A 14,709-nucleotide genomic window follows, 5' to 3' on the forward strand; every position below is an offset into this window, starting at 1 on the left:
AGGAAAATGATACGACTCAAACCGAGGTAGTGGATGGACTTTCGTCTCCAGTTCGGTCAGCAGCAGAGAGTGGATATAATGAAATGCAATCTATCGAAAACACAGAGGCTACGTGCACTTCTGCGGTTGGTGGTGAAGGTCCTGAAGCGATCGAAGGTGGTAAAGCTCCAATCAATGGTTCTGAAGTTTCCCCAGATAGGGCTGAGTCATTGGACATCGAGGCCGAGCTGGACAAGCGAGAGGCTCGCAGCAAGAAATTCGGGACTTCTTTCGATCGTGAATCGTGTCGCCAGCAACTGCTTCGAATTTATTCCACTGCACAAGTTGGATCTACCCACAATAGTGATAATAATGACAATAACAATAACGTTGGATTACTCCACAAAATTGACACGTAGCGTGCGAAACTACTTTCAGAACGTCGAGCCAAGTTCGGAATAGTGGAAAGCAATCAATCACTGGGTCGAAGACAAGGCCGTTCTGGACAGGGAATGAACTCTGTCTCAGAAGAACTGCGTGCTGAGCGACAGAAAAAGTTCGGAATGGTGGAGAAGTCCTTCCCTGTGCGTCAACGCGGAGAGAAGCGATATCAATCCAGATATAGAAACCAAAAGAATCGCCGATATATGTAAAGTGCATTGTTTTTTACATACCATTCTATCATCAAGCACACAAGCAATTAAGGCCATGGAATGATTCATTGATAGGAAAATAGTTCTTTTGCAAAAAATAAGCGTTGCTATTTGTTCAGTAGTCGTCCCAATTTATATAGATTTTTTGGTTCAATCTATTCTATTACTCAATCTATCGATATAATCTACAATCTATATTCTTCAGGTTTCATCGTATTCATGGGAATGATTGTCCATCAATTACGAACCCTCATAACACCCTTCATTTGAAACTTATGAGTATATTTTAATTACATTAGAAATGTTTCGTGATTAGCGAGCAATGAGTTATTGGAGTGTAATAATGCTCCAGAATCTTTAGGTCAGTAATCTATATAGTTTGGCTTGGTTATTCGTGTTCAAATTTGTTTCAATGTGATAGAAAAACTTGGTTCTATTGATCGAGAAGCCTGTGGAATCGGAATGAATCTGTAAGGAAGGATTTTTACAGTATCACTACTAATGCTACTACTCTGGCCAATTCCACTGCTTCTCAACAGGGATTGAAACAACACTATAATTTGAGTCACAGTGTGTATATGAATGATAGAAGCCATAGTTACTTAGAATTAGGATTTTACAACAGGCAATACAAAGGATCAGGGATTTCATCATTCATTCATTCATTCATTCATACATGCATTCTATTGGAATAAATGGAATAAGAATGACAATTGATTCAAAGACAGATATTATTCGTATTATTATAACTTCGTGTTAGTATAAAGTCCAGAATAGATTGAATTGAACAACTAAACCTACCCATCTTGATCAGAAAGCTTGTTGAACATAATAGACTTTACTATCCTCATTATAAATTAAGGATTCTACAAGTAAACATCATGAATGGATGAATAGTCACAAATACGAAAGCCATAACACTGTAAGTAATGGAGGCAAATATCTCCGTTGATGGCTATTATACTCTTGTTGAATCTGTAATTAGTAATAGTAATATTACTATTATTTTTACTATTGTCATTTGTAGTTAAAATCATCACTTGCATTACAATAAAGGCCGATATATAAAACAAAAGTACAATAACAAAGAATGGGTTGGGTTTTGTATATTTCAAAATGAAAATAAACACGATAACCTTTGAAAGAATAAACAGGGCAACTCCAATCCAAGATTTCACTCGATTTCAAAACGGATTTGCTTGAAATGACGAGTCATGTGAAAAACGGACGAAACGAAGCTTCAATCAGATTGTAAACCATGTTAATGGAAAGCGGAAGAAATCGATTCTCATTGTGTTGGAAAGTTGCATTACCTGGGAGAATTCAATGAAAAGCGAGAATGAGAAAAATAGTAATTCAATAATAAGAAAAAACGGATAGAACGCTGATCAAAGGAATCTGGTAGAATTACATACTTGAGGACAACGTTCACAATTGAAGGAACCATTATGATTGAGTTGATAAGAAATGGAGACAAATTCATAGTTTCGAATCGAATTCCCCTCTATGTGGGCGAATTCGTTTATGATGAATCGAAAGAATCGTTTCTTCGAAATGGTCGAGGATACTGGATCGATGAAGAAACTCGTATTGCTACTCGCGAAGTGGAATGGAAAGATGGAGTGGAAGTGAGTGGAAGAGATCTCTATGATGGATGGCATATTCATTCACTCATTCATTCACTCAATATTACTTGTTTATTTAATACTATTGCTATGTTAATCACATTGCATTTCACATTGTTTTGTTGATCAAATAGAAAGCAAGGTTTTCATTCATAGGATTCACACATTCCATCCATCATATTATTCAATCGATTGTTTTGTTTAATGATACTATGATTCCTATTCACCATTTCAATCTATGAACCACATTCCTTTCTCTGCAATATCATTCTTTGTATTCAATATGGATGATCATTGTGACAGAAGAGAATCGAAGTAGTAGTAGTAGTAGTAGTAGTAGTAGGGAAATGACGCATAAAGCGCGAAATTTTTTTCGACTATTTTCTACCTGGTTGCCTTTTAGACCATTGCTGCCCATTGCCTACCTCAGAGACCACGACGCAAAAAGCGTGAACCCATTTTTCTACCAATGTGGTAATTGTCTGCCCTTTATATAATGGTAAAGAGAGAAAGACCATGCACTACTCCATGCTTATTCAAGGCTCACCTACCAATGGCTCATTCACTTAGATTAATCCGTACAAGTACAAGAATCCTTACATCACTTCCATGACTGTCCTGTTTCGACCCAAGGATGCCCAGGCTATGTTCAACAACGTGGACACGACGAATGTGATTACTAACAGCAATGATGAGAAAGTGACGATCCCTGCTGGTTATTACACGATCAGTGAGATCATTGCCATGCTCAATACCATGACCGATACTACATTCTCCATATCGACGAACGCCTCGTCGTTCGGCTGTATCTGGATTCAGTCTCCACACACCATTGATTTCACAGATGCACCTGACATTCGTGAGATCCTCGGTTTGGATGGACGAACGGTCATTCTACCTGCTTCGTTCAGTGGATCGAACGTGATTGATATCACTCGAAATCGCCAAGTGATCCAGGTCTACTCGACGATCGTGCGATCATCGGACTTGAAGATTGCCAACCAGAACAACAACCTGCTCACCACAATGATCATTGACGATCCAACGGCTGACTACGTGCGAACTGTGGAAGACGTGTGCATACCAATGATCACTCGGTTTGATCAATTGATGTTCGTGTTCCGCGATATGGATGGCAAGACGATGCGACTGAACGGCAAATTCGAACTCCAGTTGACGATTGATGACGTGTATGATGAAGTGCCTTCATCGATTACCTCTGCGAATTAGTTCTCCATGATCGAAGTGTTCGACAATACTACGAAGAAGGAAGTGAAGCTGGACAATCCTCTCTCGTTCGACCAGTACTACATCTCGTCTGTGTCGTTGTATACGGACTTCGTGTTGCACAATGTGCCGACTGATCAAGTGGTGCCAATCAATGCTGGCGCTACGATTCAAGAGATCACGATACCACGCGGTGCATACGACATCGAAACGATCATTGCAAAGCTGAATGCAAGTGATGCCCTGTTCGAATTGGTGTATAGCGGTGAGAATGCGTTCCACATCACGGTGAATCACTTCTACATGATTGATTTCACGAATGCACCAGAGATCAGGTCGATCCTTGGATTCGAATCGGACATCTTGGTGAAAGGAGTGGATAATCCGAAGCGCTACTACCTGTCTTCCTCGTGTAATCACGTGGTTGTTACTGACAGCAGGGAATCGCACATGTTGACATTGCCTGTCGGTTACTACACGTTCTCCGAGTTTATCGAGGCTGTCGGTACTGAAATGGTGAAAGTGCTTCCTCTCATATCAATGACGATCGAGGATGATCATGTACGCTTCAATGTCCAAGCAGACGGATGGTATTTCGATCGATCCAGTGTCGACACGACGATCGATGGTTTTGGTTGGACTCCATGGTTCAAATTGGCATCAACGGTACGCAATCTGTGCATCGAACGACCTGTGGAAGCTTCGTTCAACCCTGAAAGCGATTCCCCACCTGATATGACGAATGATCAAGGTATTGGTGGTCATGCGTATATAAGATCAAACACCTTCATTGCGTATGACTGGAAAATGCGTACGAATGATAATCGGTTCCTGCTAAAGTTTCTCGCGACATACACGATGCGTTTAGCTGATGGTTCAGTACTCGATAGTGGTGAATTCTACATAACGGAGGATACGTCTACCCCGATCAAGATGAATACTCTTACAACCACATGTATTAATGAGTTCAATGCTCGATATGCGAGTGCTATGAAACTACCTCCATCTCACCAGAATGCGATTGCGTGGACGGTGAATGACAATAGAGAAAGCATGTCATGGACTGCGAAGGACTATGCACCAGAATTGGAATTGCATATCACATCGGAAAATACAGGTGACTTGGTGTCATCGAATGGTTCTTCGATCGGACCTTGGTATTCCAAGGATAGTGTATATCACACGAGAGTGTTTATCGATACGACGAATTTTATACTTGGAATACGTGGATATGGCGAAAGACCTCTCACAATCCAACGAGGTCATTATAGCGCTGTTGATATCGTGAATATGATAGCTAATGTGATCAATAAGATATATGTAGATGCGTCTCTCGGAGGGTACTTGGTATATGTCATTGCAGATAATGGTGGTCGAGTACGAATGGGATGTCGAAATGGTACAGAACCACGATTCATATTGATTTGTGAAAATCCATGTTTCAAGATTATACCCGGACCATATGCTGAACCAGGTGGTGTGTATCTGTCTTGTTATTTCGAGTTTTATCGCAATTGCTACATCAGAATGCCCGAGTTGACGTCACCTTACGAGTTTGCGATGGCGAACATCGATGGACTGAATGTGACGAATATGATCAAAGGTAGTACATATTCCGATCGTGCTGTGTCGATCGAATTCATACAACCAACACGTGTTACGTATGTGAGGAATGATGAAGTTGTTGTTCCATCATTGGCTACCTTCGTTGACTGGGAACAATCAGAGTCGTACACGGCTAATACGACGATTCGCTTCCCGTACGTAATGATGACACTGGACGATAGTGCTGCTGAGACAGTCATTACGTACACGGATGACACGGTGAACCACACGTGGACCATACCATCACGATTGACACAGGCTGACATGATATGGCACATGAACCAGTGTTTTGACTCGGCTGCACTGAACATACGATGGAAAGCTGAGTCAGATGGGTACTACATTCAAGCTGACTACGTGTTCTCGTTGAGTGGCAACCTGGGAACCATAGTTCCCGCTTCAGGATCGCAATCGCATACATGGCGTATCCCTTTCGACGATGGTGTGTACTATGCCAACTATGGTCCAATAGTTGCCGAGTATCCTGTCGATATCACGAACGGTCTATCGAACATACAGTTGTATTGCAACATCGTGAAAAGCAAGACGATACCACTGCTTGCGAATGTCCCGATGGACAGCTTGTACAAGAACTACTTCTACAAGAATCGCATGTTGGTACCATGTTCTGAATTGCTTGATCGCATCGTGTACGAATTGAAGGACGAAAATGGTGACCCGCTATCGTTCATTGGGAACGTGTACCTGCTAATCGGCTTTACCGTAATCAATAAATGAATCTAGTGTTCAACATTGCTCGAACGTACGAACATGAATTCACGAGTAACAATCTCATCAAACGCGACATGGTGATCGACAGAATGACTATGAAAGGCGATTCGACTGGCACCTGTCTTGTCCTTGATCGAGTGAACAACATGCAAGAACGACGACAGTCTCCGTTGGTTGTATTGAACGAGGAGTACACAGAGAATGCACACATGAACGTCGTGGTACCCAAAAGTCGCAAATGGTCATTCTCATTGACCGATAAGACTGGTGCAACGATTGCCCTGCCAATGCCGATTATGGTGTGCATTCACTTTCATGTTCTACAAAGTAAATGAGTCATAATCGTGCACTACCGGTGAGTGTGATTAACCACAATACAGTAATTCCGAAGAAAAACGAACGATACCATGAAACGTTCAATACCGTGATCATGCCTCGTGACCTTGTATACAAGATCACTTCGATTACATGCAAGATCGATACAACGTCTCTCTGGAACATTCGTGCAATGAATGTGGTGAAGGTTCAAATGTTGTCAGGGTTTGAAATGGTCTACAACGTCGGTCCTGGTTACTACTCGATTACCGAGTTATGCCGTGCGATAGCCGATTCCATCCAGGTAGACGATGTTAACCGAGCATACCTGAATAGTGACGTGGCGACCGCTGTTGACCTTAGTGGCGCACCTGATTACACGAGTATCCTCAAGTTGGAAGGTGTCGTTGAGGCAGGTATGCTAGCGAGTGAACCCTACGACATCACGAATGGCATGAGTGTGATCCGAGTCTACAGTAGTATCAATACTCAAACATTCGGTCTGAAGAGTCCGCTGATCGATAACCTGATTCATGTATCGATGGGACTAAACAACATGATCACCTGGAATAACCTATCGATCGATGTGATTGAACAAACGAACTTGGATTCCATTGATTGGGTACTGACAGACGCGAATGACCGTCCGATCTCCTTGAATTCGAATGTGTACATCTCATTCACGATATCTTGTAAGTACAACTTCAGTAAGGTATTCAAGAAGATAGATATCAATGTCTATCTTCTATATACATATATATATCTATATCTGAAAAGTAATAGTTTGATTGTTGCCTCCAACAAATAATCAGCCAGATATGTCTCACAGCTTGATATTGGACAACTACTCATTCCCATAGAGTCCATTCTTATGGATTTCAGCTTTATCATCAACAATACTGATATCACTATTAGTGAGTAATTCTATTCATCCTAATGAGTTGGGAACCAAAGCATTTCACTTTCATCAACCAACTCAAACAGCAAGTATTATGTATACTATTGTTATTCATGCTCGTAATAGAACAACATTGTGAATCACTTTGTATCCCTATTGAAGTGTACAATTCGATCCTTCCTTTAAATAGGAGATATTCTGCATTATTTGGCAGGTGGGGGATACTATATGGGTTAGAATAAGGGATAGTATTCTCTGGCAATATAACAAACTCTGATAGGTTCAGAGTGCATCAAAACGACAAAAACTGGACACCAACTATCCAAAAACCTAGAAACAGTGGAATATGAATATATCTCTATTTGTTCGTATAAAATATATTATGTATTCTACCTTATTTTGCTCAGTTCTTCAACGACACACCCACCTTTCTCACAAACTCTATTATTCGATTCTATTATACACATTTCACATATTATTACTATAAATGATAACCCAAAAACTGTTTATCGCTAGCTTTTCCATTTTCATTCCTATCATCATCTTCTACATACTCTATTTCTTTCTATCCCATCTAGAGTAGATTCCAAATGAATAGAACGAAAAACAAAACGCTTCCACTGGAAACAACACTCTTCGATCTATTCATTCCACAATATCCCATTTCCGCTCATCTCCTTCCACTTCACAGTAAAAACAACTCCCTCCCTATTCGAAATCTATTCTTCCACTCATACCCAATTTCAACACTATTTTCACAATTGCACAATTCCTGTGTATTTTTGAAATCATTTGTTTTACAATAAAAGCTATTAGCTTCGTCTTACTGGGTTTGAATGTATTCAAAATTTGGAATTGGACTTGTATGTCCTGTCTTTTGTTTTGTTTTCGGACTTCTATGTGTTTTTGTGTGTTGTGTTGTGGGAGTGTAAGTATTGTAGCTGGGATGGGTTCTGTCGTCAAGTTGGTGTGTTTGAAGAAGCTAGTGTAGTGTGCGCTATCGTTACTTTGACTAAACTGTGTGTGTGAAATATGCATCGTGAACGCATTCAATACCATAATGGCGGTGGACCCTGGTTCCATTTTTGCTGTGTGGAGTGTGCTCCGAGTGAGAATTTCTGTACTTCAAACTGTGCAACGTGGCGAACCCATTCATGCCATGTGGGACCGCGGATACATGGAGATAACTTGCAACGTGGGAGGTATCTGGTACAGGCACGACGTTCTTGCCTAGGATATCTGTTCTGTTTCTCGTATTTTCATTTTCATATTGTGAGGTGGTAGAGTGTGGTAGAGAGAACGGATTTGCGATGAGTGAAAGGGCAAACTATGGGAGCAAGAGCTGTAGGTTTGTAGAAGCGGAGCGTGTGTGGAACTTGGGAGAATGGGACAAGAAGGCGGAGTATGGGAACTGCTGTGGGTACGGTCCTCGCCTCTGATTGATGGGAGCCGAGTGAACTGGAATGGGCAGTGGGAGCAGGCGAGTTCCAAGACGGTGCAGTTGTGCATTTGTGGGTCTGTGGAGCATGGGAAGGTGGAGGTGTGCGTGGTGCGGGCGTGTGGGAAGTGGTGGAATGGAAGAGAGGTGAGGTGCGTGGCGGTGGTGCGCCCCGCGGACGAAGTGGCGGGGTAGCCGGAAGGGCACTTGGGGCAAGTGTTGGATACGAAGTGCGATGTGGACTAGTGGGGCATGATCACGGATGGGTGCAACGCCTATCAGCAGTGGGAATCGATCGATCGATCGATAGGGGACGGGCTCCTGTCAGCCCATCCTGCCGATGCTGCGCTGCGCTGCGCTGCGTGGCGGGCGATGGGGCGAGGGACGTGGCGCTGTGGACGATGGGAGATGGGAAGCAATCCACGATGTACTGCACGAGCAATGTGGGCGTGGGCGAGGTGATGAACGATCCATTCGAGCCCATGAACATGCACATCGTGTTTGAATTGGCCGAGGCCACGTTCTCCTATCCCACCACCGCGATCTCCATCTCCGACTACACCATTGCCTTCGCCTTCGCCTTCGATGGCTCCTTCCCGCGGTTCTGCGAAGGTACGCACGCTCTACATCAATGCCAACAGGTTGGTGTCCCGAAACGGCCTCCCCTTCCCCGCGGAAACCCTCATCGCGACCTTCTCGACCCGCGCCGGCGTTCGGTTGGCGTTCGGTTGGCGTTCGGTTGGCGTTCGGTTGGCGTTCGGTTGTGGCCTGCTCGGATTGTGGAGAGCGCGATTGGTATGAGGGAAGTGGAGTAGGCGCAGCGCAGCGCAGCGTGTCTGTGCAGATGGAGGTTCCCTGGAGCCGTGGCATCTACGATGAAGCCCCGATGGATGGCCTTGATGGGCAGCAATGTGCAGAGCCAGTTCTTCGAGACGCGCTCCGTGTTGGTGGCGGGCGCCATTGTGAACAGCGTGATGGCCATCAGCTGGCGTGTCCGCAAGGGCGCCTCCTGGTCCGCCTTCGCGTCCTTCTCCGTCTACCGCCCCGTCGTGCTGCTGCCTGCCTGCCTCCCTCCGCGCCCGTCGTGCTGCTGCCGCCTTCGAAGCCACGCAGGTGCGCTGGGTCTGGTGGTGGTGCGAGCTCTTCGTGCAGGCCTTGGTTGGCTCCCACTCCCAGCTCTTCGCCGCCGACGCGCTCCTCCAAGAGGGCGACGTCCAGCAACCCGAGCTCTCTCTTTCTCGCTCTCTCTCTCGATGCGTGCGTGGCCTACTGGGTGCGCGTGGCGCTGTGCTCCGCCGCGTGCTCCATCCTCTCCGAGGCCTCCTCTCCCATCACCCTCGCCGCGTATGTCGTCGCGCCCGGCGCGGTGCAGAACCTCGAGGTGGCCGCGCTCTCCTCGACCTCGCTGCGCGTGCAGTGGGCAGAGCCGGCGGAGCTGGGCGGCGCCAGCATTCGGTACTACGTGGTGCGACGCTCGTGGATGGCGTCGATGGCCGTGATCCAGAGCGAGAGCGAGAGCGAGAGCGAGAGCGAGAGCGAGAGCGAGAGCGAGGTCGCCAGCACGAACTGCTTCCTGGACCTGCAGAGCGTGCAGAGCGTGCAGAGCGTGCAATGAGCGTGCAGAGCGTGCAGAGCGTGCAGCACGCGCCCATCTATCTGAGCGTGTCCGCGTTCACCGGGTATCTCTCCCGCCAATAGAAGATCCCCGCGGTTCTGTATGCGGTGTGTGTGGAATCAGGCGGAGGGCATTGAGTGGGACTGTGCGATGGCGATTACCGGATCCTTCCATGATCTCTGCACCGCCACGTGCGAGCTTCGCGCTCCCGCGACTTCCTCCTTCCGCCGAACCGTCTGGTTCCCCGCGGGACGCGATGTGTGGGACGTGTTGGAGGGTGGGATCCCCGCGACTTCCTACACGCTGGAGTGCGTCCCGAGCGAAGTGGGCAGTGCCGAGTGGATGGGCAGGCAATTCGGAGTGTCCACGATGGCCACGTCGGAATTCGTTGGGTGTTGGTGGTGGACGGCGAGCCAACCTCCTCGCTCACCGGTTCGCTCTGGGTGTGGGTGTGGGTGTGGGTGTGAGTGAGCAGGAATCTGGTGGGCGATGGGGTGGGGTCCGTGGCTCCCTACGAAGGTGTGCAGAGTCGACCGGGCTCTCTGGATCTCTTCCTGTCCAACTGGGCGCAGAACGCCACCGTGGTCTCCGTCACCCAGCCCCTCCGCCTCCGCCTCCGCCTCCGCTTCCGCTTCCTCTTCGCCTACGACGTGACCGGCGCGCTCATCCGCGCCCACCTCGTCGATCACGCCTGGTGCGCCGTGGGTCGCGATGTTTCCACGTTTCCACGATCCAGACCGATTTGGCAGTTGCTGAGAGAGAGAAAGAGAGAAATGGTTGCGGTGTTTGGTTTGGAAGATGGATGGATGGATGGATGGAATTGTAGAGATGTGGAATGGTTGAAGCGTTGTAGGATTTGAATGAGAATCGAAAATGTGTTTAGGAAGGAAAGAAGGAAAATGTAGATTTAGAGTGTGTAGGGTGTTGGAATGATTTAGAAACATGAACAGAATAATCCAGAACGAGGAACCAAACGACTCTAGTTGATAATAATAATAATAATAGAGTGCTGTGAGTTGATAGTTGAAACAAAGAAAGAAAGAAAGAAAGAAAGTGTATTTAGAGTTAGTTGGTTGGTTTAGGATAAGGAAATGATAGAAAATGGAGTGAATGGTTAACGATGTGCGAAGCTAGGTTCTTTGTGTGAAAATCGCTGGATCAAAACCAATTTCCATTCCATTCGATTTGATTTACTAGTTTTACTAGTTTTAATTGCTTTCAAACCCAACCATTCCCAAGTCAAAATGATTTGGCTAGAATCATGGATGGATAGATTGGATTATCGAAATAATAATGATAATATAGACTATTTAGACAAAGTGGAGTGAACAACCAAATTTTTGCTTCATAACACGATTTCACTATGATATCATAAATATACAACCTATACAGACATAGTAGACAACAAAATGGACTTTTCCATTCTGAGTGTTTCCAAACAATCCTGATATTATAAATATTATAAATATCTATACCTCGAACTATTTCAACCACAAAAATGTGAACAAAATGATGCGAAACACAAGTGAGTACTTCACTTGGAAATCTTGGATCCAATGTGTATATGGTAGCACTCTATCATAATTTTTAAATATGAAGAATACTTAGGTGTACGGAAACAAACTGATCTCTCTGTTTTCTTCATAAATTCTTTATATTTGGCTACAAATTACGGATTCAAAGAGTAGAGGCTAAGGATATGTGATCATAAATAGGTAGAATGCAAGAACTTAAGGGAAGCGAATTTCTCCTGGACGGTTACATAACGCGTGGTGAAGCAAAGGAAATCACTATTGGAGGCTGCAACTATGGCCTCCAATATTATCAAGGTGATCACGAGGATGAATACACGTTGACGAGAGCTGGTAAGGTTTGCCTATTCCAAAATGGCATACTGAAGATGTGTTACGAGGTGGATGCGGACGAGAACGAAATCGGCGACTTTACCCGATTCGAAAATGGACGTGTCGCTTTTGTCCAATCATTTGACGAAATTCTGGATCAGCATGATTTTTATCGTATTATAAACCATGTCCGAGGCGAGCGTATGGAAATCTATTCGCATGCAAGTGATCACCTGATTTATCACGGTGAGTTCAACGAGAAGCGAGAACGAGAAGGATGGGGCATCCAATATGACGATAAAACGGGTGCCATGCTGCTCGAGGGAATATGGAAGGGAAACAAGCTTGTGGAGATCATCCGCAAGATCGAAGGAACTATTATGACGGAGTTCAAGCGAAACGGTGACAATACCATCGCTTCGAATCGAATTCCCCTGTTTGTGGGTGAATTCGTGTATGATGAATCGAAAGAATCGTTTCTTCGAAATGGTCGAGGATACTGGATCGATGAAGAAACTCGGATTGCTACTCGCGAAGTGGAATGGAAAGATGGAGTGGAAGTGAGTGGAAGAGATCTCTATGATGGATGGTACACTCGATCCACAACTCCAAAACCCAAACCCAAACCCAAACCCAAACCCAAACCCAAACCCAAACCCAAACCCGCTCCGATGTCTGCTCCTGCTCCTGCTCCTGCTCCTGCTCCTGCTCCAAAACGCGAAGAACCTGCTCCTCTTCGATTCAGCGTCACTGGATCTACAAAATGGACCGATGTGAGTTTGCAAGTGACCGATTTGAAGATTTCATCGAATTGCTGTAACGATTTGAATGCATTGGATCTGAATCGATTCGAGTGGCTACGATCTATCGAAATCGGCGATGAATGTTTTGGATCAGTGCAAACATTCCAAATCGATGGATTGAATCGATTGAAAACGATCAAAATCGGAATCAAGTCATTCACTCAGAATGAATACTGGTATGGAAACAACAAATCGAAATCATTCCACATATTGAATTGTGAATCATTGGAATCCATTCAAATTGGTGAATACAGTTTCGTTGATTTTGGAGGCGACTTTGAATTGAAGAATCTACCACAACTACAATCTATTCAAATTGGTACAATTGAAAGTGGTTCACGCAATTTTCAAGATAGTTCCTTTGTGATTCGAGGTATTGATATGATATTGAATATTTGAATGATGTATAGATCTTCCAAATCTACAATCCATTACATTAGGTTATGATGCATTCGAGTATTCCTTATCAACAATAATGGAAAGTATTGAATGAATTGGAATGAAATGATTGTTGTAGATCTTCCATCATTACAATCCATTCAACTCGGTACATGTGCACTTCAAGGAAGTCCACTGGTTGATTCTTGTTCACTGATAATGCGAAGTAATAATGAATTGATTGGTTATGATTTGTTTTGTAGATCTTCCAAATCTAACATCAATAACTTCTAAAGGAGGTAGTTTCGAATATCCTCGTGCAGTGACATTGGAAAGTATTTCTGAATATTGAATATTGATAGTATTTAGATATTCCAAATCTTCAAAATGTCAAACTACCTGGTTCATTCCAGAAAGTTCATCATCCAATTGTCAACAGTAACTATTCATATTTTCAGTTGATTTTAGATGTTTCTGAACTACTATTTCCTAAAGTCTATTACTTCGATTTCATTCAATCAATGGATTCATCCACTACATCAATAATTCTTCCCGATTGGACCTGTAATGATATTGAATATACAATATTTGATTTCTCGCGGTTTACTCTAGTTGAATCAATCGAAATTGGGGATAATTGTTTTGAATCAGTGCAAACATTCAAAATTGATGGACTGAATCGATTGAAAACTATCAAAATCGGAAGCAATTCATTTACGCAGAAAAAGAATGATTGGGGAGATGACAAATCAAAATCATTCCACATATTGAATTGTGAATCATTGGAATCCATTCAAATTGGTCAATTCAGTTTCAGTGATTATGCTGGCGACTTTGAATTGAAGAATCTACCACAATTACAGTCCATTCAGATTGGTACAATTGGAAGTTATTCATGCAATTTCCTCTATGGTTCATTTGTGATTCGAGGTATTGATATGATATTGAATATTTGAATGATGTATAGATCTTCCAAATCTACAATCCATTACATTAGGTTATAGTGCATTCGGTGGTTCCTTATCAACAATAATTGAAAGTATTGAATGAATTGGAATGAAATGATTGATGTAGATCTTCCATCATTACAATCCATTCAACTCGGTGAACATGCACTTCAAGGAAGTGATGATGATGATTCTTGTTCATTGGTAATGCGAAGTAATAATGAATTGATTGGTTATGATTTGTCTTGTAGATCTTCCAAATCTAACATCAATAACTTCTGTAGATTATAGTTTCTATGATTCTCGTGTAGTGACATTAGAAAGTATTTCTGAATATTGAATATTGATAGTATTTAGATATTCCAAATCTTCGAAATGTCAAGCTACCTTATTCATTCCGACATGTTCGATCGAAATCAATTTCGAGTATAGTTTGATTGATTTGATTTGATTCATAGATGTTTCTTCCATTCTCGCTAATTATGTCCACTAAATCAAGCATTCAATCTATAATTTTGATTTGATTTGAATTGTTCAGTGATTCGTCATTGTTTAGGAACATTTCCATTGATTGATTGAGTGATTGATTGTTTGTTTGTTTGAAACCGATTCTTGATCACAATTCATGATTCTATAATTATCAAAATATC

General features: G+C 43.4%; 2 protein-coding genes; both read left to right on the forward strand.

Moving 5' to 3' along the window:
* The window catches only part of GSBLH_T00003959001 (uncharacterized protein), a gene marked incomplete at its 5' end in the record, with an annotated part of 1,133 nt that extends 498 nt beyond the window's left edge, over positions 1–635 (forward strand). Inside the window, one exon of the mRNA XM_013042787.1 lies at positions 1–635. This exon is cut by the window's left edge and continues 233 nt beyond it. Within this exon, the coding sequence (XP_012898241.1) occupies positions 1–30 (30 nt within the window). The 3' untranslated portion in view covers positions 31–635.
* An 11,607-nt stretch (positions 636–12,242) lies between these two features.
* GSBLH_T00003961001 (uncharacterized protein) lies at positions 12,243–13,133 on the forward strand (the record flags this gene model as incomplete). The annotated part of the gene is made up of 1 exon (XM_013042788.1): positions 12,243–13,133. One exon carries the CDS (start codon positions 12,243–12,245, stop codon positions 13,131–13,133), a length of 891 nt encoding a protein of 296 aa, XP_012898242.1.
* Between the last annotated feature and the right edge of the window lie 1,576 nt (positions 13,134–14,709).

The sequence above is a fragment of the Blastocystis hominis genome, assembly GCF_000151665.1.
Source record: "Blastocystis hominis, Singapore isolate B (sub-type 7) whole genome shotgun sequence assembly, scaffold_5".
NCBI lineage: Eukaryota > Bigyra > Opalinata > Blastocystidae > Blastocystis > Blastocystis hominis.